The 27606-nt window shown below is 32.3% G+C and overlaps 4 protein-coding genes across 5 annotated transcripts; all 4 read right to left on the bottom strand.

The window, feature by feature from the left end:
* Positions 1 to 4117: 4117 nt before the first annotated feature.
* On the bottom strand, positions 4118 to 6705 carry LOC130956133 (uncharacterized). Of its 2 annotated transcripts, XM_057883168.1 has the most exons (5): positions 6487 to 6705; positions 6218 to 6304; positions 6047 to 6119; positions 5661 to 5726; positions 4118 to 5200 (listed from the first exon to the last, which is right to left on the bottom strand). In XM_057883168.1, exons 2-5 carry the CDS (start codon positions 6262 to 6264, stop codon positions 5054 to 5056), a joined length of 333 nt encoding a protein of 110 aa, XP_057739151.1. In that variant the 5' UTR covers positions 6265 to 6304; positions 6487 to 6705; the 3' UTR covers positions 4118 to 5053. The 2 variants fall into 2 exon arrangements, with proteins under 2 accessions (XP_057739151.1, XP_057739150.1); XM_057883167.1 differs by having other exon boundaries at positions 4122 to 5200; positions 6218 to 6684.
* Positions 6706 to 7452: 747 nt separating this feature from the next.
* On the bottom strand, positions 7453 to 10512 carry LOC130955374 (eukaryotic translation initiation factor 3 subunit D). Its single transcript, XM_057882211.1, has 2 exons — positions 8714 to 10512; positions 7453 to 7709 (listed from the first exon to the last, which is right to left on the bottom strand). Exon 1 carries the CDS (start codon positions 10418 to 10420, stop codon positions 8717 to 8719), a length of 1704 nt encoding a protein of 567 aa, XP_057738194.1. The 5' UTR covers positions 10421 to 10512; the 3' UTR covers positions 7453 to 7709; positions 8714 to 8716.
* Positions 10513 to 11826: 1314 nt separating this feature from the next.
* On the bottom strand, positions 11827 to 13806 carry LOC130956447 (transcription factor bHLH162). Its single transcript, XM_057883493.1, has 3 exons — positions 13574 to 13806; positions 13073 to 13393; positions 11827 to 12219 (listed from the first exon to the last, which is right to left on the bottom strand). Exons 1-3 carry the CDS (start codon positions 13706 to 13708, stop codon positions 12133 to 12135), a joined length of 543 nt encoding a protein of 180 aa, XP_057739476.1. The 5' UTR covers positions 13709 to 13806; the 3' UTR covers positions 11827 to 12132.
* A 9438-nt stretch (positions 13807 to 23244) lies between these two features.
* LOC130954322 (serine/threonine/tyrosine-protein kinase HT1-like) lies at positions 23245 to 26293 on the bottom strand. The gene is made up of 4 exons (XM_057881058.1): positions 26023 to 26293; positions 24808 to 25852; positions 24129 to 24584; positions 23245 to 23671 (listed from the first exon to the last, which is right to left on the bottom strand). The coding sequence occupies exons 2-4, from the start codon at positions 25471 to 25473 to the stop codon at positions 23402 to 23404; spliced, it is 1392 nt and encodes a 463-aa protein (XP_057737041.1). The 5' UTR covers positions 25474 to 25852; positions 26023 to 26293; the 3' UTR covers positions 23245 to 23401.
* Positions 26294 to 27606: the final 1313 nt, after the last annotated feature.

Genomic DNA, 27606 nt, shown 5'->3' on the forward strand with positions numbered 1-27606 from the left:
TATTTAAAAAATAAAAAAAATCAAATATATTATTTTTAAAAATATAAAAAATATTTAAAATAAAAAATAATAAAATTTTTAATATAAAAAATATTATATATATTAAAATTAATTATTAAAAATAATTGCTATACATATATAATTTAAATTATTTTAAATATATATTTTATATTTTAATATATATTTTATATTGATAATTATTTTTAGTATTCTTCTAGCTAGGATTATTTTAATATTTTCCATACTTTTTATGTAGAATAATAATAACCTTTAGAAAGTAGCAGAGGCATATAAATGATTGAAGATGAAAGAGCACGCGCCTAAAGCGCGGTGTGAAGAGAAAGAAGAGAAGGGTGAGAAGTCTGAAATGGTAAGGTTCAATTGGTGAAATTTGGAATTTTAGAGAAACACGTGAGTGGGGATATGGTAATGGCAATAGAAAGATGTGGGGTTTGATGTAGTCATACACAGAAAGCGTCAAAATGTGTTTAATATTTGCCATTGACTCTCTCACACCCTCACTAACCTCTACTAACCTTATCTCTACCTACACTCATTTTTCTTTCTAATTCAATTCTTTTCTAAATATTCTCTTAAGTATTAGTAAATAAATTTAGACATATGAATTACTTTTAAGATTTTGAAACATTAGATGGTTTGTGTTACATAGGAAAAAAAGGACTTGTAAAGTAATTCTTTGAAGATTTAGAGCCCATTTGGGAACTAGCAGAAGCTACTTAGTTTGGATTTTGAATTATGAAAAGTTACTGCACGTATGTTTGGTACTATTTAAAAAAAAACTTTCAGAAAAGTTAATTCAAAATTTTTAAAAAAAGTAGAAATATATGACTTTTTCTCCTCGAGAAGTTATTCTATTATTTCCGTAAAAAAAATTACCTCAAAACTAAAAAAAAAAATACTTTTATTTTTGGCTTTGTAAAAAATACTGGAAATACTGGCTCCCCATTACCATTTTCACCCATCTGCCATCATTTTCACGTAATGATTTATCTATTGAAAATATTGACCCTCCACCACCATTTTAAAACAATGTTCCATCTGAACCACCTATTGCATATATTTCTTTCTGTTTTTTTATCGTTTTACCACTCTATTTTTATTATTAAATTTGTATTTAACATTGTGTGTGGTATAAAATCTCAGTTTTAATTTTATTTTTTTTCATGTGATTTTATTTTTATATAGCTGCTATTATTATTGTGCTATTATAAAGAATTAATTGCCTAAACAATTGTAATTTTAGTGATTAGGTTATAGAAAATCAACATTCAATATTGAAAAGTATTTGTTATCATCGTTGTTTTAATATTCATTTTTTGTGAAAAAAATGTATTTTTTAAGTTATTTATTCAAATGCTATAACTTTAAAATAAGTACTTTTATAACTAAAAATCCAAATACAAAATAACTTATTTATAAGCTGCTATTAATAAAAATCCTTATCCTTTAAGCTCTTTTTTCAAAAGAGCTTATTTAAATCGTTTATCCAAATTGGGCCTTAATTTTATTTTGTATTTTGTATAGCACTTACTTGATTATTTGTAAGTCTTTAGAAAAAAAATATAGACGTTAACTTTTAAATAATTAATATTAATTAATTTTTTATTATAAAATTATTTTGTTAACTTTTATTTTTGGAAATTTTAAAATTTAAGATTAAAAAAATAAGTTGAGATTGGTTTAAGACTTTTTAGTTGAACTTAGAAATAGTTCATACTATAATATCCAAACTCTTACTTTTTTTTAACCTTTAAGAAAAAAAATGAGTATTTAACTATTTATAAACATCTTACTTTTATATATAGAAATAACTAACAGCCTAACACACACATATTTGATTAATGCTAACAACTCCTGTGTTACATTTTTGGTGTATCCTATTCCTATGAACAAACCTCATTAATAATTTTTAGAACAAACCACTACATTACTCTTATAGCTACTTCCAATCTATGTCCCACAGGGTCATGCAAAAAAATTTTACGTATAGGTGGTGTTTCTATCTACTATAAATTTATTTGGTACATGCCAGTTACAGATTCTTAGGGATTTAATCTTACTAAATATTGTAAACCCTGTGATATCTAGTTTTGTTTGGTAGACATCAAAGTAGTGGTTAATTGGGATAAAAATTTATTATGTTTCTAAATTAAGATTCATAAAGAATATGCATGTTGTACAAATGTTTTAGAATTTTAGTTTATCCTTCCATGTTAAGACTCTTCTAGTGGAGGTAGTTATAATTTGTCTTTACATGTTAAAACGTTAATAACTCCTAATTACAATCTCATCATGCACGATTACATGTATTAATGGGTCAAATTGCATGAGTAGCACAAGACAATGTTATTTAAAAATAATAATAAGATACGAGTCCTTAAAAAAAATGTTATTTTTGATAAATTTGGAGTTGTTCAATTAGGTAGTGTTTACTTTTAGAGATTAGAATTGAGATTAAAAAACTGAAATTTAATATTGTATTTGATAGTCAGAAATTGAAACTAAAATTTTAATCTCTTTAATATTTTTAAAAAATAAAAACAAAAAGAATGCAATTTTTGAAAATTAAAAATTTAATATCTTAAATCAAACATGATAATTATATATAACTCTCAATTCAGTATATTTTACATAAAACATAATTCAGACTGTTAATTTCAGTTTCTTTTTCAAATGCAATTTTAATTTTTAAGGAAGGAATGAATAGTTTTTTTAATTTATTTTCCGTGCAATAATGTATATCAATGATTAAAAAAATGATTTGACTATAGGAAAGGATTACGTGTAACTGAAGTTGAAAAAAATGATTAATAATAGGACATTAGAGAAAAGAGAGAACAATCTTATGAAACACATACTCTTGCTTTTTCACAAGTCAGAGCCTATTGATGCCCACTTTGAAGTTTATACTTAAGGAAGTAATTCCCAATTCCAGGATCCTAAGCTACCAAACAAGAGCAGGAGAAAAAGCAAAAGTGATTGCAGAATCCAATTCCATTCCCATTTTAATTTATACAAGCCAGGGGATAAAACAATACCGAAAATGCTGTAAAAATAGTAGGATATTGGAAAAAGAAGGGACCACAATAAAATCTATAAGTGCAACAAGCATACCAGAGTATATTAATTGAAGTGCTGTAATCTTTTCTTCTTTTTTTTTAATAAATAAATAAAAAAAAGAGTCCATTTATGTATAGGATAGTGCCAGATGCATGCAGCCACTCAACACGTTTGAAACAATTTTGATTCCAAATTTCCATTGAATTGACAAGCTTGCACCATGAAAACGAAAAGCTCTTTCATTTCTGCACAAGGTCGGTTCATATTACTACTACTGTTATAAACTGCTATTTCCACTTTAAGCAATATGAAGTCATGTATAAAATCTAGCTGTACTTGATTTTTTAAAATCATCTTTGACTTTGTGGTGTATTATAAGGGACGCATCTTTTAAAAATATGATTTTTAGAAAATTTATGAGATATTTTTCATTTGGTGAGTTAATTTTTGGGAATAAATTAAAAATCAATTTAATTGTTAATATGACATTAAAATCTATATGATTTAATCTAGTTGAACCACTCACATATGTAAAAAATATGTATTATAAATTTTATAGTAGTTGGCCGAATATTGTTAGCAATAAATTTCGTAGCTCAAGTCCTTTGGGCTCATCATCCAGCATAGTGATTTGCTAGCTTTCTTACATTATTTATTGTTTTGGGGGACAGGGGAAGAAATATTTGAATGCTTTGTACTGATATAGAATTACACGCATTATTATTTGCCTAGGCTATATCTCATATATATTGATTATTACAAGCTCTAACTCAAGGCCTTTAATTTGCATCTTGGGATTATAAGTCTTGCATCTCTAGAGGCATTTACTTCGTTTGGAAATTCTATTAGTAAAGAGTGTGAAAATTTGACTTGATCAACATAACACTGACTGGTATTGACAGAATTTTTATTTGCCTGTGCCACAAGAAACTTGTGCTTAATCTCCTTTACATCCTATGATGTAAAATGATGTAATATCTTTTATAGTTTTATTAACATATAAGGACATCTTTACCCTCACACAAATTAAAACAAATAATCTATTTAATTAACAAACTCGAAACTGAGTGCAATTTCAACATCATCAAACTAACAGTAGTATCATCGCTTCATCGATCTAGCTAAAAAGGCAAAGATCATTTTGTCATGCACATTGTAGTGAAAAATTTTTCATAACTTTGCACTTTCAAGAAAACAAAACAAAGAGTAAGCTATGCAAAAAACAAAACAAAACAAAACAAAGGATATAGAGTAAAGAAAGATCTATTTCATTTTCCCTAAAACTAATTTGATCCAAATTTACGAGTGAACGAATCTAAACTATGTTCTCACTGTTTGTCATGGGCTTCTATAAGATCTCCTGTACAAAATAATAGTACAGAAGATAGAAGAATTGAGCTAAGATGGATTAGAATTAGAAGTAGAAAGAAGGAAGTCTGATGAAACTGACCAACCCGACCCGGAACCAAGCTACCAAGACCACCAAATACCAGAAGCAACTGAAGGACCAGGTCCAACTAGTAGGAGGATGACAAATGCCTCATTTTGGGAGGGACTATTATATGGGAAAATAGAGTGAGAGTAGAGTAGAGAACAGTCAGAACACTGAGTGAGGGGACCGTACAGTTAGTTAGAGTACTGGAAAATATATTACAAGGGGAGTGAGAGAATGGGGTAAGAAGAATTAGTTGATGCTCAAGGAGTCACATTCCGAGACTCGAAAGGGAAATAGGGTGCTGTTATTGCATTTTGTTGCTGCATTTTTCTTCAATACAATCCATATTCATCTTCCATTTATGTTCACTTAATTGTTGCTTGTAATTCAAGTGTGAGGCTAACAAAGTTACTAGTGCAGGAGATTTTAGTATGAAATTCTCTAGACCAGTGAAATATATATTAAGGTAAGAGAATGAATAAATCCAATTCTCTCCACAATTCTACCAATTTCTCTCACTCATTCTGTTATTTTCTGTTATCTCCTCCTATAAGTGTATCGAAAAGGAGTGACTTCCCTTTGTTGCCCTCGAGTTTCTATACTGCTGGGGTGTGTAACAGCTTCGTTATTGTTCGTTTCAGTTAAAGCTCCAACATTATCAGCAGCATTGGAATTGGCATCACTCTGCACACAAGTATACATAAATAAATAAACATAATTGAAGCTAAATATATAATACATGTAGAACGCACCTCCAATGAAACAGGAAGGGAAATTCTAGATTACAACTACTATAATCTGGATGTTATCCACATTGAAGAATCAATAATGTACAATTACTAATTAAATCTTTTGGACAAACTCAGTAATCGAAAAAAAAAAAAATAGAATAAAGCTGTGTCCATCCAAACAAAACAACTATGCAGGATTTATTTCTTGATATTAAAAGAATTAGATAGATATGACACCAACATCCTACCAGAATTAGAGCATACTACAAGTGTTTTATGTACTTATAGATAATCTATCAAAATGGTTTTTATGGAAGCGGTGAGAATCAAAGTTAGGTCCTTATGGGATTCAAATGATCAAACCCTAAACCTAAACTGTAAACGAGATGAGATGAGATAAGTGATCAAGATACCTTTTTAGTTAGACCATGAGCAGACATAACTTCATAGAGCTTGTGCATAAGCATTTCTTCTTCGACCTATTAATTAGAAGTCCATAACTTAGTGATGAATTAATGTTGATGAATTAATACAAACGTCACACAGAAAAATAAATCATTATTCGGAAATTCATTGATACATGCCACCAGAAATCAGTATCACAGTCCCAATATAAACCAGAAAGTACTTTCTCTCTTACAAACATCACATTTGTTATTTGTTATTGAAAAATGCATCAAACTAGGACTATCTAAATGAAGAATGTAATTTCTATTTCAAAGAGAATAGCTAAAATAGTAAAAAAAACACAAATTAAATTAGAGACAGGAAAATTCAGGGATAGTGCCAAGCAAAGAACCTGAAGTTTTTGCGATTCATGGAGCATTGATCTGTAGGCTTCCATAAGGATCTCATTCTGCTTATCCATATGCCTATTTCAACATAAAAATCAGAATCAAACTAGGTTCCCAAAAAAACAAAATAAATTGAAGAAAAAAAAGAAGCACGGCGCAGGTTGAAGGGAAAGTACTTCAATAACTCTGAGGAGTAAGTTGGATCAAATCTTCCAGGTTCCATGGTAAAAGAAAGAGATTGGGGTTTCGAACTGGAATAATTTCTGGGGAAAAAGAAGCAATCAAATTGAAACGAAAGATAAGTATGAATCCGCTAAAGCAAAGTGTGGAATGGCTGAATTCCAATTTCAATTCGAGCAATCACTCTCTTTACTGCTTGCACCATGTGTTTAGAGAAGGAAACTAGGGTGTTTTTCTTTTTTTGGTCATGGACCCGGGCCAATACCTGGCACAGACCCGATACAGAAGCTCCAAGTCCCCAACCCGACCCGAAAATACCCTGCGTTTCCCTCATCAATGGATGCAGTAGCCATCTTCCTCTTATCACCCGATCGTCTTCATCCTCGCCGTGACAGCTCCCGCCCCTTCCAGCTTCTCATCACGCAGAGAAGACCTCTCCTCTCATTCCCCGGTTTCCTTTTCAACCCAAACTTACGAGTCCGGTTGACACCAAAACCGGGGACATCATCTTTTGGGTTGCCATCCATATACTGTTCTTTTTTTGGCCCAAATATTTAAATATATCCCCAAAAAGAGTGAAATTCCACAGAATGGCCCAATAAAGAAATATAGCTGATTCCTAATTGAACTTGAGATTTTATTTAACAATGAGTTAACCCCTATTCACAATTCTTAATTGCCAATTTTTCTACGTGAGACCCTAATTGATCTAAGACTCTACGTGGTTCTAATTGGCATTTGTTAGATAATTATTGATTAATAACAAACACAATAGTGGTTTGGATCATCAATCATCGATGATTGAGTCGTTCAAATTGCAATTTGACATATAAATTACAATTGAGTTGTCTAATTGTCTTCGCCTGCACTTTGAGTTGGATTGGGATTTGCTTAGGTAATGAATGGTTACTAACACATGAAGATGATGCTTTAGATCATCAATCACCAATGATTATGTGGTCGAAATCGAACCCCAAATTTTTAATAATGAAATCACCGTTTAATTTGTTTCGTGTGGCATTTTGTTCTATTACAACCTAAATTTGATGCATTTCACAAATCCTAGAAAGTGTATTTCTGGGATTAACATGTAAATTCAAGTCATTTCACCAAAGTTGTGAAAATAATTGGAGACCACCGAATAATTCCAAAAGGAGTTGTTATTGTTTACCTGAACATCTAAGCTTTTTTGTTTAGTAAAGAAAGGAGGGGGTGAAAAACAAAGCCGAAGTAATACACAAGGTACAACCATATAAATGTCAAAACATAACATATAAATATAAATAATAAACATCTCATGCTCTATGAATTTTGGTTCCATAGACCGTATCCGTAACAGCAAAAACTTGCCCCCCAATTGGGCACTGGTAAAGGACATAGAGGGAAAAATAAACTCTAAACGGGCACTTGGAAAGGTAAAAAAGAAAATAGAAAACAATTGAAAGCGCAGAACCACTCCAGTGCTCCTAGTTGAAGAGCCGTTAACCTCTGAAAAGTGAAAACACAATCAAATATTACTATTAGCATAAATTAGGTTCTGATCATGACTTGTGTACATCAAACAAGTGAAAACACGATTATATATTACTATTAGCTTAAATTATGTTTTAATCCCATCAAACGGCTTTTATGTTCGCATAGGTCACTTGTAAATAATCATTGTATATCCAAACACCGGATAGAACAAAAAAGTGACCAATGCCCAAACAATGAATATACTACAAGAGTTAAATTCCTAATACAAAGTTTAATTTCAAGGCATTATCAGCATAAAAATCTAGTTGTTGTCCTCAATCAAGTGCTTTCACGTAAATGAAGATGATATTTGACATATCAGGATTTAATAACCTCATATAAAACTTAAACCCATGTAAATCAGAAACCATTCGTCCCAAGCGCAACACAGGTTTTACAAATCAACGGTGTCCACTTGAATATTTTATTTATTGGGTACAGCCCTTCTCCGTACCATGTGTAACGCATGATGCTTAGGCACCGGGCTGCCCCTTTTATGGGAAAAGGTTGGTAAACCACAAACAAAGCAAAGGCATTTAAGTGGTGCACCACAGGCGTTGAAAAGCTTAATTTTATCTTAGTTACGCAAGTATTGATAGAGAAGCCTCAAAGCATAGGATATGCGTAAATAGGTTTTCCCTCACCTTCTAGAAATTCCAACAAGCATGTGGCAGAGAAGAATGCAGCAAACACTAAAATCCTAAAGAAGCCTAAAAGACATCTACCACGGATTATAAGAATGTTCACATAAATTCTACTATCATAAAGTCATAATCTCACATACTTAAAATAGGCATCACCAGCTTTTTCCAAATCATCAGTCTATTTGTTCATTCACTCAAACTAAGCAACTATAAGGGGCGAATCCTCGCAATAGAGTCACAAAGCATTGAAAAACGCAAACAGTTTCCCAAATGAAAAAAACATGAACAGAGCACGAAAGAAATTAGAGCATGAAACTGAGTTCATTCAATTACCTTCTAAGCTTGATCATCTATCTCCTTAGCCTCAGCCTCGTTTGCAGTAACATTTGTATCTACACCATCAGCACCCTCTGCTGGAGGTTGAACTTGTTCCTCCTCAGGAAGTGGCTCCTCCACATAGTCGTTTTCAAACGCATCGGGCGGGACCTCATAGATCCTAACCTGCGGCTTAGACGGGTCTTTCACAAGAACATACTTACCCTCATTGAGCTTCATGCACAAGTCCACAATAGACTTAACAATTCCCCACATATTAGACGTGTTCAAATTGATTTGCGCCGCAAAGTCCCTAGGCTTGTACCCAACCACAGCCAAAATCACATGATTGAAATGGTCACGGGGATGGATTCTAGACACATATCCCAGCTTCATCATATCGGCGCCGGCCAACAGCGCCTGCGCAGTCCATTTAGCCAACTTATTAGCATTGTTCTTGAGCTCAGTGGCCAACACAGCTCCCCTTTGAGTCTCCAACTTCTGCCTCCAATCGACACCGGAATACTTGGGATCAAACTCATTCAAAGCATTCAAAGTAAGGAAAGACTTGTTCTTATTCAGCTCAAGAACACTATGCACCTCACATCTTGCCACGAGATACATATCATTATCGAGCTTCCACCTCCTATACCTATAGGCCACAGAAGCAACTTCCTCGCCCTCGTTAGCAAAAGGATTAGGTTCATCAAAACTCACCTTGTTTCCGTCCCTAACAAGAACCTGTTGAGAGAAATTCTGGTTAATATAAGCAGCTTCAACGCTCAACGAATGTGCAGAGTTGATATCATCCTTAGCCTCGGGAAGAGGCTCTTGGGAAGTTTCGTGAACAGAGAGCAAATCAAGCTGGGAGCCATCACGCTTATCGAAGAACAACTTGTTCCCAACGCGCTGCACAACGATGTCCCATGAATAAACCGACCTAGGGGCGCACATGAGTGTGGAGAGGATAGTGTCGGTTGCAAAAACCGTCGCCTTGTCCTCGTTGGCGAGCCTGCGAATAACGGGATCATCAGTGGTGGTGACTTTGAAGAAGTTGCGATTCTTGAATCGCTCCAGGCGGCGCTCGTTCTTCGGTGTGATGCGGTCATAGGTGCGGTCGTAGTACTCAAGAGCACCGCATAGGAGGAGATCTTCGGGGTCAGGGACGGAGAACGAGAGCTTTGAGAAGGTGGAGAAGGGGATCTGGTCGTGCATGTTCCATTCCGGTTGGATATCGACGGACGATTTGAACACGGCGGCTTCGCGGCGGTTGGCGTTGGCGTTTGAGCGGTTGAGGTGGTAGAGGCGATCGCGGCGGGCACGTTCCTTCTCGGCCTCGCGCTTTCGGGCCTCGACTTCCTCGTCGCGGCGCTGGGGGAGCTGGCGCTGCTGCTGGAAGCGCCACTTTGGGCCGAATTTGGGCCTTGGAGGGGGCTTACCGTCAACGAGGCGGAAGGAGGAGTCGTCATCAGCGGAGGCAGGGAAGGAATCGTCGTTGGAGAAGTCGAATACGGAATCGGCGGGGTTCTTAGGGCGGGACGGGTTGTTGAAGTTGCGGGTCCAGTCGGCAATCCGGCCAAGCTTGTCAGAGCGAGAGAAGGGAGCGAAGGGTACGTTCAGTGGCAGGTTGCTGTTGGTAGTGGCGGCGGCTGCAGCGGCGGATTCCGGAGGGCCCCAGCCGTCCGGGTTGAATGGGACGGGGCCGACTTCGAAAGCTCCAACCATTGGTGGGATCAAGGATTCAATCTCCGGAGAAGAGTGGTTCTTCAGTGTGTTGCTATGGCAGCAGAATCTGACTACCAAAACCCTAGATTTGGATTCAGGGTTGCCAATTTTGTTATAATCTCTTGGGCCTGGGCTCTCTCTGCTTCTAATGGACCCAAACAGTTACAGAATATTATAAGAAACTCCGACCCAAACATCAACAATTAATTTGAGATGAATTTTTTTGGGGGGTACTGATTTCAGATAATGAGATAATACTATCATGATATATTATACTAAAATTATTTATTAGATTTGTTCTAATTTAATTTTGGCGGATCATATCATATTTAATATGGTTTAATTTTGATTTGAATAATATTATGTGTTTTCCTATCTTTTTTAATAATAACCTATTTCACTCGGTTACTTCTCACATTTACCTATAAATAATAAAATAAATACTATCTTTTTAGATATTTCTAATTTTTATATTTTGTTTTTTATCTTAATTTAAACTGAAGATAAAAAAAATACTCATAAATTTCATTTTGCACTGATTACTTATCTCGTGTATAAATGAAATATGTTAAAAAATATCTTTTAAATAATCTTTTATTTAAAATTTAAATTTTAAAATTGATACGGTTAATAATAAATATTTGATTTTTGCATAGACATTTTTTTTAAATAAATTTATTTGTTGTATGCTATTTTTTATTTTTGGGTTCAGCAAAAGATAAATTTTAAACCTTTAAGATATAGAGCTATGATATCAGCATGTTATAAAACTACTCATTCCAAAAACTTAAACTGATAAACAGAGAAGACAATATTAATAATTATATCTCTAACACAACAATCACTAATAAATTAAATTATTTTTATTTTATTAAATATATATAAAAAAATATGGAATTCGTTAAAATAACAAATATATCAAAGATTACATGATCAATAATTCTGTAGTTGATAAAAAATATCAACTAATTAAGTATATTCTCTCTTTTTATAAAAATGATTGATTACATAGTATTAGATAATAAATTATTGGTAATTTTTTTTATAACAAACCATATCGTAACTAATCTTTGGGTTCTTTTGTATGTCCACTACTTGGTATGGAGGTTATCTTGCATGCATTCGGACAAATGCAGTGATCATCAGTCAATAATACATATAATTTTACTGATACTTATTAGTTACTAAAAGTATATCTTAGAATATCATCATTTAATTATACCAAGGAGCATAGAAATATTTGTCCAAATTTTATATATATTGTTCTAAAAGAATTTTCAAGAAATAATCACAAGTTTAGTTTTTGAAGTAATAATATAGCAGCAAAAAGTCAAATATAACAACCTCTACAGTACATCTTCCAGCTTCCAATACAATCAAAGAACAGCATTATAATTGGCTGGGAAATAACCATTACTAATTTAGAGAACAAAAGAAAAACATTGAAAAACACAGCAATTCATGAATCTTGTCCATAATTGAATCACGTACGAAGCAACAAAGCATGCCCTAATAACTATATATTAAGGCTATTAGTATATAAAACACCAAGCTTTATATTTTCATGTAGGCAATTAATTGACCAATCTCATCACATACATATGTGTGGCTTAAATTAACAACGCGTCATCTTTTCGTTTTATCCAACAAACAAACATTACCAAAATCAGAACATTCAAAACTCGCTAACTAGCTAGATTGCCATGAAATTACTAAAAGGGACAATAGGTAGAATCATTCACAAACTTCTTCAGTCTCTCTGATATCCTCGCAGCAGCTCCATTGCCATACTCCCCTACCTGCGCATCACAAATAGAGACTAATCTTTTAGAAATTATTCCGAGTCACATATTTTTCAACTATACTACTTATAAGAAAAAAAAAAAAAAACACCAAATCAATTACAAATATAAAATATATATTATGTTAAAATATAAATATACACTAAAAATTTACAAAAAAAAAATACAAATATAAATTTAAAAATTGATTCTTTTTTAAGTATATATAGTATCTAAAAAGGAAGACATTCCGATAAAGATGTTTAAAATGTCTTTTTTTAAAGATATTTAATATTAACTATAATTTAATATATATAATTGATTAAACTATATTATTTTTGTCAAAATTAGATTAGACAAATTGATTTGGCTGAAAAATTAGTAAACTAAACCTTGAACCGATTTAAATTAATCTTCTTTTTTATAAAAAATGACTACAATAACTTATTATAGAAAATTACTAAAATATTTTTATTATATATATTTTTTATTTTAAAAATCTTAAATTCTAACCCTATAATGACAAGAAAAAAGAAAATGGTTAGAATTTAGGATTCTTATTATATATATATAATAAAAATATTTTAGTTATTTTTTATAATAAAAATATTATAATTATTTTTATAAAAAAATATTAATTTAGACCGATTTAAGGTATAATTTATTAATTTTTTGGCCAAATCAATTTATCTGATCTAATTTTGATAAAAAAAAATTAATCAATTTTATATATTGAATTTTAATTATTTAAAAATATTTTAAAAAAAACGTTTTAAACGTCTTTATTTATCTAAGTGACTCCTATCTAAAAAATATTAAAAGACTATCAGAATTTATTATTTTTGGCCCTCAATCAATCGATTAGAATTACCTGGCAGTGCATTGTATGGAAAACAGCATGTTGAACAACCTTGTAACTGGCGCTAACAACATCTGCACCTTCTTCATGAAGAACACGAATGGCCTCAATGAACATGAAATAATGAGAATCCAAGGCAGTTATGAGAACAACCATTAAGGTGAATCCCATTTGTTGGATCTCAATTTGTGGAGATCTATTATTTGGTATTTGATGATGAATTGTTCTTAATAATGTGTTCTTCTTTTCCTTCATTTTCTCCAGCTTCACCTGTAACTTCTTTATGTAGTTTGTGGCTTCCTCTAGCTGATCCGGCAGTGAAGAAATTCCTTCCTGCCAAAAATATTTATTATATATATATATAGTTAACTCAAAATAAATGACGAAAGGCCAATAAGTAATAGCTCAAATGGCATAGTCTCTTCATACTCAATTAAGAGATTGCGGGTTCGAGTCTCATATCTTTGATAAAATAAATAAATAAATAAATAAATGATGAAAGCATATACATACCCTTGAGGTTTGAGGAGGGAGAAGAGAATTGAGGTTGGAATAGAGTGCCTTCATTTGGTTTCTTCTTTCTCTCTCAATGAACTTTCTCTCAGTTCTGGTGGAGCAAGTAGAACCAGGGTCGTGCTTCTTCTCCATCAATCAATCAATGTGTTGTAGGCACCTCTAACTCTCTAAGTCCCTCACTGCTTCATAATCATTTCAACTTCAAATTGAAATTCAAAAGGGAAATGCTAGCTACCTTACTTATATAATCACTTTACAAGATTAACATACAGTAAAAATGTCTTATGAGTTTAATTAATCTTTTGTGACGTAACGTCGTATGGCGTAAATTATTTTGTAGTTTAACTAGTGAGTCCGTATTTTTTACTCAAAATACTCTATTTTTAATTTTTTATTCGTTCTAAATTTTAAATTATAATTCTTAAAATTAAATTTTATAATAATAAATAAATGTTGACTTCTTAGACGTTAGTTTCTTGTTTCTTGTATAAAGAGAAAAGCTTAACCACTTAATTTATATTAGCCAACTTTTGTAGTAAGTAGTATAATATTCTTAATCTAATAGTCTAATACTTTATTTTTAATTAATATTTTTAAATATTATTGTCTAACTGTTAACTAAAACAAAATAAATTGTATTAGTTCTGTAATCTTACTCATTAATGCACATATAATTTGAGATAATTTTAACTATATATTAATCTATAAATAATAATAATTTTTTATTTTTTACAGTATTTTTAATTCGACAAATTAAAAATAAATTAATCATAATTTTAAACTCTATTTAAAAATTTGTTGATCAATAAATTATTACAAGTATAAAGCGAAAATCGAATTTTCGGCACTTAAATAAATTAGTAAATTAATCACATATAATTACTACAAGAAAAAAGAGCTATTTTAAGTTTTTAACACTTTATTTTTTAACACTATAATTAAATGTCAAAATTAATATATATTTTTGACAAATATCACAAATGTCAAATTTTCTATGTTTTTTAATGAATAATTTGACCGTAGAAAATTACTTCTCAATTTTGACACTCATTTGTTTTCAATTTACTCCACTATTTCTCTTCTTCTTTGGGCTCTGTCAATTTTGACGTCACACTGCTCTCAGTTTGGGATTATACTACTCATTCTTTATCTTCAAAATCTTAATTTATTCTTCAATTTCAAGATCTCATCTTATTATTTGTTAAAAATTTCTGTTGAGAATATTTTATAGTCAATAAGTATCACAATAAATAGTATTTTTGACAGTTAATAAGTATCACAGAAAATATATTCTCAAATTTTTCTAATAAATTATTTTTGACAGTCAATATTTATTAAAATAAGATTTAAACTTTTTTCACAATTACTTATATGTTAAAAATACTATTTTTGACAAAATTTTTATTAACATATTTTCATAGTTAAAATAGAGTCAATTTTTTTTTTTGACAAATTTTAATTCTTTTTTTACATATATAACCCTAAAAAATAATCCATATTGTTGTAGTAATACCAACTAGACAATAAACCAACTTAGATTGATTCAATTGTCAGTTTACTTATCAGCTTAAAAAAATATTGAGATTCGAATTTTGTTTTGTACATAATATAATTTATAACTAATAACAAATTTTTAAATAAAACTCAGATCCATAATAAATTTATTTTTGACTAATAAATTTTTTTTAAATAAAACTCAAATCTGTGATTTTATCAGTCAAATTAGTAATCAGAATAGCATGAGAACACAGAAAAAAACTACCAAGTTTATTCTGAAAATAGTAAGAGCGTTGTCAATTACTGAAAATAAATGGGATCGGAATCGGTGGTTTGTGTTTCTTCTTTTACAAAAGCAGTATAGTGCAGCGTTTTGCTGCTAACCAAAGTTAATTCGGTGATTGAGATTCAAACCCCACATGGGGCTCCACCTTCCATCTTCTGTGGTCCTAACTCCTAACTAGCAGGTTTATACACGGCAATATCATCATCATATCTACAATGTATGTTCAAAACTGTACCTCAATATTTTTAAACGTGTCTACTTATTTAGTGGGTCCAAATGTTACAAAGGGTTTATAACATAGGAAACATTTCAAGTGCACCGGGGAGTACCGGTGCACCAGTTGTTTTAACCGTTGATCTGAATTAATATATATTATATATATTTTTTATAATTCAAATCAACGGTTAAAATAACTGGTGCACCGGTACTCCCGATGCACTTGAAATGCTTCCTATAACATAATAAAATGTTGGTAGTTTTTTTTTTACCAATTATTTATTCAAAAAATAAAACAATTTTTTATAATTTAAAAATCTCTATCCGATCTTGTAAAATTTTTACAATATTCTTATTATTCTTTTCCCCAAATCTAACCCTAATTTCAAAATTTGCTCACACTCTCAACTCTCACTTCACACGTTACACACATACACACACAGGAGAAGCATAGAGAGTGAGGATCGAAAAGAAGAAGAGAAGGGAGGAAGGGACGGTGCCGGCGAGATTGGGAGCCGTCGTCGTCGTGGATCAGGAAGAGAAAGGCAGAAGGGGCTCGAAACAAAAAATGGGAGGAGAAAGGAAGAAGCACGAGATGGTGCTGTCCCGCCGTCGCCCTTGGAGACCATTCCTGCCGCAGCCGGAACTTTCACTGCCGTCGAGGACTCCATCGCCGCCACAAAAAGCCACCGCATGTGAAAGAGAAAGACACGACACAGAACAGATGAAGGGAATCACATCTCGTCGAAGCCGCGCCTTGTTGTTGCCACTGGAAGAGGAGCTTCATCGTCGCCGTCATCGCTGCGGGTATAGGGCTTCGAAGAGAGAGAGAGAGGAGCTCGCTGAGGAGAGAGAAAGGCAATGGTCAGAGAGAGGAGAGTCTCGCAAGGAGGGAGAGTTGGTACGCCTCCATTGTTGCTACAGGCTGTGCCAACGCGCCTCTGGTCACCGGGAACAGTGCTGATGTCGTCGGAAGCCGCTGTTGGAAACTCTGCAAGTTTGCCCTAGCTCAGCTTTGATTATGCCTGTTCTGTCCTTGCCGGTGGGGGGTCACCGGAGCTGCTGATGCTCCATCATCTTATTTCCTTTGGTAAGACCAATGTTCTAAAAATCAAATCGGACCGGCCGGTTCAACTGGGTTAACCGAAAATCGATCCCCTAGTCGGTTTGGTTGAAGTGAAAAATCGTCTGGTAAAAAATTGGTGAAAAAACCGGTCAAACCGGCGATTAACCAGTGAATCGCTTGAATTGGACGGGTTTTTACCGGTTTTTAGTTAAAAAAATAAACAAATATATATAAAACCCCCTCCCTTCTCTCTCGCACACACGCACAACCCATTAACTCAGTCACCACCCAGCCCCCTCTTTCTCTGTCTCTGATCTCCACACGAAACCATAGCCGCTCTCTTTCTCTCAGACCGCCAGCAGCAGCAGCCAGCGACCAGCACCGCCGTCACCGAGAACTATTCTCCTCAGCCAGCGTCAAGCCACGTCGTCGCGATTCTCTTCTCCTGGATCGCTTCACTTCGCGTTTTTCTAAAAATATTTTTTAGGAATAAATATTTGATTATGTGAGCCTTTCTATTCAAGAGTAATAATCTGCAATGGATATCTATTCGTCGTTGAGTTCTTAGACGTCATCTGCTCTATATGTCACAAGCAGGATTCATCCATGTTTATTTTATTTTTTATTTGTTAAAAATATGTAATTATTCATTTTAGACATTGTAAACTTGTTTAAAATATTTGTAATTTTTTTATTCAACTTATATTTGAGTTTGTTAGACTTGCTTGGGGATTATTTTTCTGAGCATCGATCATGATTCATTTTAGGCCGTGACAGATCTTTAATTATATAAGTAATAAGTTTAAATAGTTTCTATTTTCTACTATATTAATAGGTCATTATTTACATAAATTGTTTAGACTAATTATTTAAATAATTAAAGATCAATTAAATAATTACTTAAATGATTGAAAATCGATTAGAAATTTTCAAATTATAAAAATCATTTTATATTTTGATTATATATGACGAGAGACCAAAAAAATATTTACTGGAATGTTTATTATTTTAAAAAGGATTCAAAGGAATTAACATTAAACATAACATTATAAGTTTTTTTTGGTGACTATAACATTATAAATTTATAACACGTAACGGTGGTTTACTAATAATATAGTTATTTTCATCTGAACAAAAAGAAATAATAATGGTAATCAATTATTTTAAATTCAAAATAGAAAGTTAAACTTTAAAAATATGTGTTTAAAATATGCGCACAAACAAATAAAATTAAGATAGAATTATAATTAATAAATAATAATAGATGATAACTTTTTACTTGTCACATAAATTTTCTTGATCTTATTTAGAAAATGTATCACAAAAAATTCACATTTTGATATTATCAATTAAAAATTGAAATTACCATTTCACATCATTTTTTAAAATTATTTACTATATATTAATTCACTTATAACAACCTATCAATATGAAATTATCGTATAAGTAGTATAGCTCTTATTATAATCTAATAAAATAATGATAGAATAATGAGAGGGGCCTAAATAAAGTGATACATCCCTTTTTCTCTTTCTTTATCAAATTCAGACACAAAAACCTATTGTCTAGTGAAAACAAATTTAATTTCCTAATTATTTTTGTCATTTAATTTGAGAGTCAATGACATTATATAATGTATGGAACGTAATAACATTTTAATTTTATAAGATTTCTTTTACGGTATTTATCATGATAACTCAATGATTAATTCATCATGAACCTGAAATTTATTTAAAAAATTTGTATTAATAAATTGCTGTATATATAAGACAAAATTTAAATTTCTAACATTTATTTAAACAGAATAATGAGTTAATTACTAAATTAATCCAACTTAATTTTAATTTTATAAAATTTATATATAGATAAATCCAAATTTATGTTTGAGATTGTCTATATAAATAAACTGAAACATCTAAATTTTAAATAAAAAATATATGCAGTGATCTATTAATTAGCATCTCAACGATAAATCGTTAAATAAAATTCAGATTTAGAATGGATTAATTTCTGTCCAAATATAGATGCTATAAAAAAAAATTACAAAAAACATATTAAAAACTTAAATCATTCTAATAATTTTCTAAGAATAATTATTAGCCCAATAAAAAGTTTCTAACATATCTCGCACAATATAACTGTTAAAAAGTTTCTTCCATCATCACTATTTCCTCTAAAATTAAAATTTTTTATGAAATTTGTTAGGTGTTAATTAAGGTGAAAATAGGTCAAGTCAAATCAGACTTTATTTTTAATAGGCCTGACCTGTTATGTAATTGATTGGCATGGGTTTGGCCTGCAGCCTACTCTAGACTTTTTTCAAAATACTAAATCTGACATGTTATTTCTTCTGACCTGAAGCTTATTAAAAGGCCTGTTAATTTTTTTTCACAAAAATAAAAAATTATTTAAATTTTTTTAATAAACATATTTATATGTAAAATGTCATATTTAATATTTATAAGAATTTTTAAACTTTAAAGTATTTAAAATATATAAAACTATTTATAATTAAATATAATAAATTTAAAATATCTCATAATTTTATTAATAATAAAAAATTATTTATATATATAATTATGTATTAAAAGGTCCAGACAGCTCAATAAAGTTAATTAGTGAACTTAGACCTAATCTATTAACATAATAAAATTTTTATAAGAACATAAATTTGTCCGTATTTTATAACAGGCCATACTAAGTCAAATACAGGTCAGGTTAGAGACCCCTGACAGATCGTTTAACTTTTTTCCATCTCTAGTGTGAACAGATGCACAAAAAAAAAAAAAAAAATCTTCTCAAAGAGAAAAGAACAAACTAAACGTGATGTCATGTAGCTGACTTCAGCATTATAGGTCATCCCGTAGTTAGTGATTTAGTCTCACTTCCCCAATCAAATTACCAATATGACATGTGAAACCTAAAACAAGGAAAACAATAAGAATAGTTTGAGAAACCCTAACTAAATTTTATTTTTAGTTTTTACAATTTTGCAAAAGGTGTATGTTAGGTGTTTATATATACTTGTTTAATTTATTAAAAAAAAATAAAAATTAATATTTAAATTAAAAAATATAAAAATAAATAATTTTTTAATATTTAAAATTTACTATAAAAAATAAGTTTGATAATTTCGGTACAAAAGTTAAAGGCATAAGAAATTCGCCTTTGCAAAAACAGTGAAGAAAAAAAAAATATAATAATACAGTAGTACCTTTACACATTAAACACATAATGATTGAACTCTTTTTTTTGTACTTATCTTAAGAATCACTATCCGAGTAGTTTATTGGTTGGCATATTATTATTAAGAAAGAAAAAAAGAAGGAAAAGAAAAGAAACTCGTTGTCAATACATTAGCCACACAAGTGTTACAAGTAAAAGCACATAATGTTATAAAATATCATGGTTCACCAACATTCCCGTCAAAGATTCATCGAGTACACCATAATCTAGAATAGTTCAATCCACAAGCAAACCAACTAAAAGGTGCTTTAACATAATTATTCATTTGCTCCTTTAATTTGATAAATGATATCTTTCTCATAATCATTATTTTTGTTCATGAACTTACACTCAAATTGCTTATAATTCATAACTGATATTTCTACACAAAATATGTTTATTTAAGCTACTAAATAGTAGTTGTGATTAAAGAAAAAGAATTTATTCAATTATAACTTTTTAAATACTTATACACAAATACAATTTTTCATATTATTATAGAAACAGCTAGCTGTTTAGGAAAGAACGTAAATCACTACTGGCAATCGCAATTTATGTAAATTAGTGGCATTAATAAAAATTGCTATAGGTAGTAGCGGATGTCAATAACGATTTATGTTCTCCCCTAAATCATTACTGCCGATTTCTATAATATGAAAAATTGCATTTGCGTGTAGATATTTAAAAAATTGTAATTGAATAAATTCTTCCTTTAAATAATTTATTTAAGTAAATTGCCCATAAATTTTTAAATAAAATTTAAATTTGTGACAAATTAATTCTTTAACTTTTGACACAAAAATACTTCACGGAATCTAAAAATTGGTATTCATGTCGGATGAAGATTCCTTTTCTCTCGTGGCTGAAAAGTATAACCATTGTTAAAGGAAGAAGAAAGAGAAAAGGAGAATCCGAGAACCCAGTTGTAAGTAGTAACCCCATCCTTCCCCTGCCTTAGTGCCTTTAATCAAAGCTGCAGGAAATGGGGTAGTGCCATTCGGTTCATGGGCATATGTAAGATTTGATTTGATATCATTTTTATCACTTGTCTTTTTCTTTCCTCATAAGTATGTATTTATATGCTATACATACCAGATTAAAGAGTTGCACTACTCACATACACATCACTATATATGAATGAATCTTATCTAAAATCTCGTCCAAGGGCATAAAGCCAAAACTTCATCCACCCCTTTATCAGAGGGACCCCACTCGTTCACTCTTTTCATGATAATATCTATCTTCCCAAATCTGGAAATCCCACATCAAAAACAAAATTTTTGTATAAATTTTGTGAATCCATCTTCTTCTACCAGCTAAGATCATTCATAGCCAGCTATAAAGGAAAGTAGGAGACAAGGTCTCACAAAAGCATATTCATCATGTGTTATACACGTCGTGTAGGGTTACTTAGACCATTTTTCTTTTTCTAGGTGGTTACATACTTAACTTATCATCAAGAGGGGAACGAATCCTATCAATTGTTCAAAAAAATTGAAAGTGTAAAGTGAGATTTTTAAACCTTTATTACTCTCTCTCTCATATTTATTTTTTATCATACTTATAAAACTAATGGTGAGAAATCACATTTTACTTTTTCAATTGTTAAAAAAAATTGAGAAGATCCATTTCCTCGTCACAGCTATTTACTGTCACAAATAAAAAATAAAAACTATTGGACAGATTTCCTCCCTAACAAATTGTTTATCAATGACTGCTTATATTAAATTATCTTTCGTGTGAAGATGATAATTAAGAACCATTAAATAATTTAAGATATTTAATTAAATTATCATCTAACAATTTTTAATTGTTATCTTTATACGAAGACAATTTCATAAGAATAATTACCTTATTTGTCACTTTAAATAAGTCTGCTATGTTTGTAATTCAACATATTTAAATGTAAATTGTGTCCAAATGTATTGATTTATGAAGGGAGTCAATTTTCATAACAACATAATATAGTGGTTCTTGTGAAGTTTATACCATAGTGACTACAATAGTAGGTGGTGGCTTATTTTGTTGTTAAATTCAGTGATTAATATCTTAAGTTCAAATTTTACAAGTCAAACAAAACTCAACAGTTATTGATCAATCAAACTTAAAATTGACTATACAGCAACAGGCATAATAGCATATGGGAAGAACAACGACGACTACGTGACACTTTCCAGTTTACAAAATTGTTTTGATTAAAACAAAGTTCGCAGTCTTCAATTCACTCATCCAGCTACAACTACAAGGCTTCCTAATTTGGCAACTTGGGTTAAACCAATGAGGTTTAGGTCCACCGTCCATCGACACTTTGACCACGGCACTAGAGGCAAGGCTAGCCCCAAAGGAGGGACCAACTAGCAAGGTTAAGATGGTGAAGATGGTGAAACTGGCGAAAGCGTGGCTCCCGGAGCTGGGGAGTCGTAATGGGTGGGGCTTGGAGGAAAGGGGGTCTCCTAGTAAACAAAGTGTAACCTTGAAATTGATATATAGATACTATATGCCTTATGCCAGTGTCTAGGGCTGGAAGTGAGCCGAGTTAAGTTGAGCTGGACCAAGTTTAAGCTCGGCTCACAAAAATTGAGTTTAGCTCACGGTTCGACTCGTTAACAATCGAGCCTGTTTCTTAAGTTCAAACTCGACTCACCGAAAGCTCACGAGCTGACTCAAACAACAGGAACATAATCTATAATTCTATATCAATAAATTATACCTTATATATTTTAAAAAATATTTAAAAAGATCAATTTTATATATTATTTATCTATCAATAAATTATAAATTTTTTATTTATGTCTTATATCAAAATTATATATAAAAAATAAATATAAATTTTTAAATAATTAAAATCATTAATAAATATATATAATTATATATTACTATTTCATATGTATATATATAATATTAAAAATATAGATTAAATGCTTATAAGATGTGTATTAAAAATTATATATATATAATCGAGCCAGCTCACGAGCTAATGAGCTGAGTTTATCTAAACTCAAGCTCGGCTCATTTAATTTATAAACTCAATTCCAGGCTCAAACTTGGCTCACCAGCTCACATGTTTAGCTTATCGAACTATTAACGAGTCGAACTCGAACTAGCTCATGAGTTGGCTTGACTCATTTCTAGCCCTACGGCTGTGTCATATTGACCAAGTCCATCACAATCTTCTCGAGATTGTAATGCATCATGCAAAGGGACCAAAAGACACAGTTTTTTCCAGAAATCTATTAAAGAACTAATAAATCAAATCCATTTACCCTCATATAATTTATATTTATACGAATTATAAGTGCATATGCAGCTGACACAAGTTGATAAAAAATTAGTGTGGATGCAATGCACGGCACACACAACCAAAAGAAGAAGAAGAAGAAGAAAAAGAAGCTTTCAACTATGTGTTTGGCCTAAAAATCAATTCCCTGTCACATGAATGTCACAACTAAAACCAGAGAACGTCAAAAACAAACCTTCCAGTTTTTAATACAATGGACCTGGTGGAGTACTACCAAATCCAGGGCACTGCAATGATTCATGTGAATTTGGGTTTAGGCACATGGCCATTTGGATACACAGGACTAAGCTTTTGAATCCAATGCCGAAGACCTTTCTTATGATCATGGGAAAGAGGGTTTTGTACCAGAGTCAGGGTCCCGTCTTGGGCAAGGGAGGATTCGAATTGCTCTAATACCTTAACAATCTGCCAGAAATCCGGCCTCTTATCTGGTTGCGAGGACCAACATTGCTCAATTAAAGCTCGCATAGCAGGTTGGCAGTCAGAAGGAATAACTGGTCTTGAGTTCTGAAAAAATAAATAAATAATAACACGTCACAGAATTACTAGAGACAAGAACTAATAAGCTGCTAAAAAGAAACAAAACTGTTTACCAGAAAACCACAATTACCCCCACATTGGTTGATCCTATGAATTAAATATGCTCCATTTGACTAATCTATCATCTTAAATGGGATATCATTCAAGAAGACATCAGAACTTGTAACCATTTAAGATATATATATATATCAATGTTTTAGCCTTATAAATCAACCTGCATAAATTCAATTTAATTTTCTCTTGGAACTGTTCGCCACACATGCCAAGATACATTAATGGTAGCTGCTTTTAGATTTTTCTAAAAATTTGAAAACTAATGTATCTGAACACAGTATTAAAGAACACGATATCACATCACGAAAACCTTGCCTACATGATATTCATATGAATCAAAGCCTGTACAATTTAATTACAGAGGACATACCTTATTTACTACAGCAAAAGCAGCCTGGATTGGAGTCATTTCCTCATATGGTATTGTTCCAGTCAACATTTCCCATAACATAAGCCCAAAACTGTAGACATCAACCTTTCTCCCATAGGATTTACGTTTGATCATCTCAGGCGCCATCCATCGGTAGGTTCCTGGGTCATCAGCCAATAAATCACAGACTACCTCCTCACAAGCAATTCCAAAATCCGCAATTTTGAGGTGGGAGTCTTCATCAATGAGAACATTCTCTGGTTTAAGGTCTCGATGAATGACACCTTGAGAGTGTATATATTCCATCCCACGAGCAATATCTAGAGCAAAAGTTATTAGCTTTTCTAGAGACATAGGTTTGTGCTGCAACTTATGCAAGTATGCCCTCAAAGAACCTTCTGATAGATACTCTGTGATGATACAGTAAACCGGTGGCTTTCTGCATGCTGCTACTAACTGGAATCAGATTAAAATATTTGAGAAAAAATATATAAATATTAACCGCATCATTATTACACTAAATTATGTCAACATGATATTAACTGGCAAATCAGACCAAAAAAATAGCTACACCAATCTTATTCCACTAAGGCATGAGAGACAGTGTTTGTAATAGGCATATACTCTTCACAACAGCATACAGAGCCATATACAAAAAAAAGGGAAAATATCATTTTACCTTTATAACATTCGGATGGTGAAGATGAGATAAAAGGGTGGCTTCTCTAGCGAACTGATTCTCTAACCGAGAAGCCAAGGTTCCATTTTCATCATCATCAGGTACTCTAATAATTTTAACTGCAACAGACTCTTCCTTATATACACCATGATAAAGCCGACTATGAGCGCCATGAGCAAACTTAAGGCCAAGAAACAACTTAGAGAGGTCAACATTCCATCGTTCATCTGTTTCGGTAACCTTTCCTCCTCCACTGTTGTCTAAACACTTGGTCCAGGCTAAATCCTTTTGGTGGTTTGAGTTATTATCTGGTTTCATTTGCCCATTTGGACTATTGGAACGCGATTTCAACCTCAAAACCTTACTTTCCCCAAGCTCCTTGCTCCGCAACTTATCCATGTTTCCCTCATTGCTGGGCTTCCCCCTAGGACCTGGTGTTGAGAACCTCTTTTGATCATGCCGTGCTTCCCTAAAGGTATCAGAAAGCGAAGTTTCGGGCAAGGGTGAAGAAGATCTCTGCGGGTAAGAAGGTCTTGATTTCAGACCTGAATTGTGCTCTGTCTCAATGCTGAGAGGAATAGAGGCAAGTGTCGAAGGATTCAAGCGGTGGCACACAGTATGAGAGAATTTTGTCCTCCTTAACCAAGAATTGTGATCTTCACCCATTTTATTCCCAACTTCCCCCCCTTCAAAACCTAATTAAAGGTCTCGTAACAAAATTTCAAACTTCTCTAGGCCCCAGCTTGAAAATTGCATTAAAAAACTAGCTCAAAAACCTATATTTCTTTCTTCAGACCCTTCAACAACAACTAGTGCAAGAATCTAACCAAAAACATCTGATTCTTATCTAGAAAATGACCAACTGATTCAAAACCCCGAAAAAAAAAACGGAAGGATTGGTTCAAATTAAGAGCTGCAGAGTTACACAAAGGTAATTAAGAGGAACACTAATGAGCAATGAATCAAACAGTTGGTGACCTTACAGAAACTCTACAGCCAAACACCCCTTATAGGATCAAAGTCAGATCCCACCTTCCGTAAAAGCCTGGCATAAAGAAGAAACAAAACAAAACAAAACAAAACAAGTATATTATCTAACAGAAAAGGAAAAGTACAAACAATGCATAATAAACAAAGTGAACAGAAAAAAGATGACGACTTTATTTCATAATTGTTGCATGAAAGAAATGAGGAAGAGGTGCATTAAGGTGTTACCTCAAAGGGGATTATAAGGCTTTTAGGAAGATGGAAAGATCAAATCGCCATGGAAGGAAGGGTGTTCCTGGGTGGCTTAATACACATGACGAGGAAGTAGTAATTATAATGCGATGTTGTTGTTGTTGGGAATGAGAATAAGGGTGCAGCAGCGAATCCCATGTTTTGGTGAACGAAAGAGAATCCTTGTTTTGCTCCTCCTCTTCCTTCTATCAGACCGTAGATTACGATTGAAATTGAATTGAATTGAATTGAATTGAATGAGATGAGAGATGGCAATGCATGATGCATGATGATGATGTGTCAGTGTGTGGAATATCACTCATCATGGACGTGCTGGTGGAATGTGGGGTCCACCCTTGTGGATCCCACGTGTCAAAATCACAGAGAATGTAGTACGGTTGGACTTTCTCATAGTGCGATATATATATATGCTTTTTTAGGTGAACACGCATTATTGATGGGATATAATAACATTCTAAATTTCTAATCACGAGACCCGAATCTATATTCTAGGGTTTACGCCTCTTAATGGATCTAATAAATTAATCCAGTCCAATACGAAAACAAACTGTAGCACTCTGTACGGTTTGCACGGATTCAACTCTATTCTCGTTAATTTTGTTTTCCCTGTTCCGCGAACTAGTTATCGGCAACTGAGATTAATTTACTAGCCTAGGTTTTTAAATTTTAATTCCTTAATTGGACCTGGGATTAATCAAATTTGTAAGATTTGGGCCTCTCTGTGATAAAAACTATCCCCTTCTTTTCTTCAAGCCTCAATATTTGGACTGGTTATTGGGCCGTTCATTAGAAATTGGAGTTTAAAATAGTTATGGGTATTATTCAACTATGGGCTGAAATAGAAAGGCCGAGAGACATATCATCAAAGATGGTCCTTAAATGAAACTACAAATTTATGGTTTTAAGAACAAAAGAAGGTAATCACCCAAAAAAAAAAAAAGAACGAAAGAAGGAGTACCAAGAACCAAAGCATTTAGATGAAAAGCACTGCTAAATTATATAAACTAATAATATTAAAGAAATTTACAAATTTAAGAATGTGTAATAATGCATATATATAGCATTCATAATTTCATTAAGCACTATTGCACGCAAAAAACCATCAAGCTAATTAGGGGTGTCAAAAATTTCCAAGAGACAGGGACTCTGCGGGAATCACCTCGAATGGGGTTCTGATAGTGGAAAATTTTTTCTGTGAAGATGAGGATGGGGAGTAAAATTCTCCCAAGACAGGTGTGGGGACCCGAGCGGGGATCCCCGCCTATCCCCGATAATTTTTCGATGTTAAACTTACTTAAATATCCTTACTTTATTTCTAACATAGGGGTATTTTAGTAATTTCACCCATTAAAAAACCCTAACCTTATTTTCCCTTCTCACCTTTATTGCTGCGCCGTCTCTAACTCTCTTTCCCACCCAAACCCCAACTCTCTAGACTCTAGCCACTCACTCACTCTCTACTTTGTTTAAACTTTAAAACCCTCACAGCACCATACGCTGTCGTCGGTCTCCACTCGCCACTGGCCACTCTTGTGCCGTCATTCTGGCAGCTTCACCGCG

The sequence above is a fragment of the Arachis stenosperma genome, chromosome 10 (assembly GCF_014773155.1).
Source record: "Arachis stenosperma cultivar V10309 chromosome 10, arast.V10309.gnm1.PFL2, whole genome shotgun sequence".
Classification (NCBI taxonomy): Eukaryota; Viridiplantae; Streptophyta; class Magnoliopsida; order Fabales; family Fabaceae; genus Arachis; species Arachis stenosperma.

Excerpts from the sequence above, each read along its gene's own strand:
- LOC130956133 (XM_057883168.1), bottom strand. The coding sequence starts at position 6,264 with ATGGAACCTGGAAGATTTGATCCAACTTACTCCTCAGAGTTATTGAA. Across the intron at positions 6,120-6,217 it reads TACTCCTCAGAGTTATTGAA|GCATATGGATAAGCAGAATG; the intron begins GTACTTTCCCTT and ends ATGTTGAAATAG. Across the intron at positions 5,727-6,046 it reads ATGAATCGCAAAAACTTCAG|GTCGAAGAAGAAATGCTTAT; the intron begins GTTCTTTGCTTG and ends TCTAATTAATAG.
- LOC130955374 (XM_057882211.1), bottom strand. The coding sequence starts at position 10,420 with ATGGTTGGAGCTTTCGAAGTCGGCCCCGTCCCATTCAACCCGGACGGC.
- LOC130956447 (XM_057883493.1), bottom strand. The coding sequence starts at position 13,708 with ATGGAGAAGAAGCACGACCCTGGTTCTACTTGCTCCACCAGAACTGAG. Across the intron at positions 13,394-13,573 it reads TCCCTCCTCAAACCTCAAGG|GAAGGAATTTCTTCACTGCC; the intron begins GTATGTATATGC and ends TATTTTTGGCAG. Across the intron at positions 12,220-13,072 it reads TCCATACAATGCACTGCCAG|GTAGGGGAGTATGGCAATGG; the intron begins GTAATTCTAATC and ends TGTGATGCGCAG.
- LOC130954322 (XM_057881058.1), bottom strand. The coding sequence starts at position 25,473 with ATGGGTGAAGATCACAATTCTTGGTTAAGGAGGACAAAATTCTCTCAT. Across the intron at positions 24,585-24,807 it reads ACCATCCGAATGTTATAAAG|TTAGTAGCAGCATGCAGAAA; the intron begins GTAAAATGATAT and ends ATCTGATTCCAG. Across the intron at positions 23,672-24,128 it reads CTTTTGCTGTAGTAAATAAG|AACTCAAGACCAGTTATTCC; the intron begins GTATGTCCTCTG and ends TTATTTTTTCAG.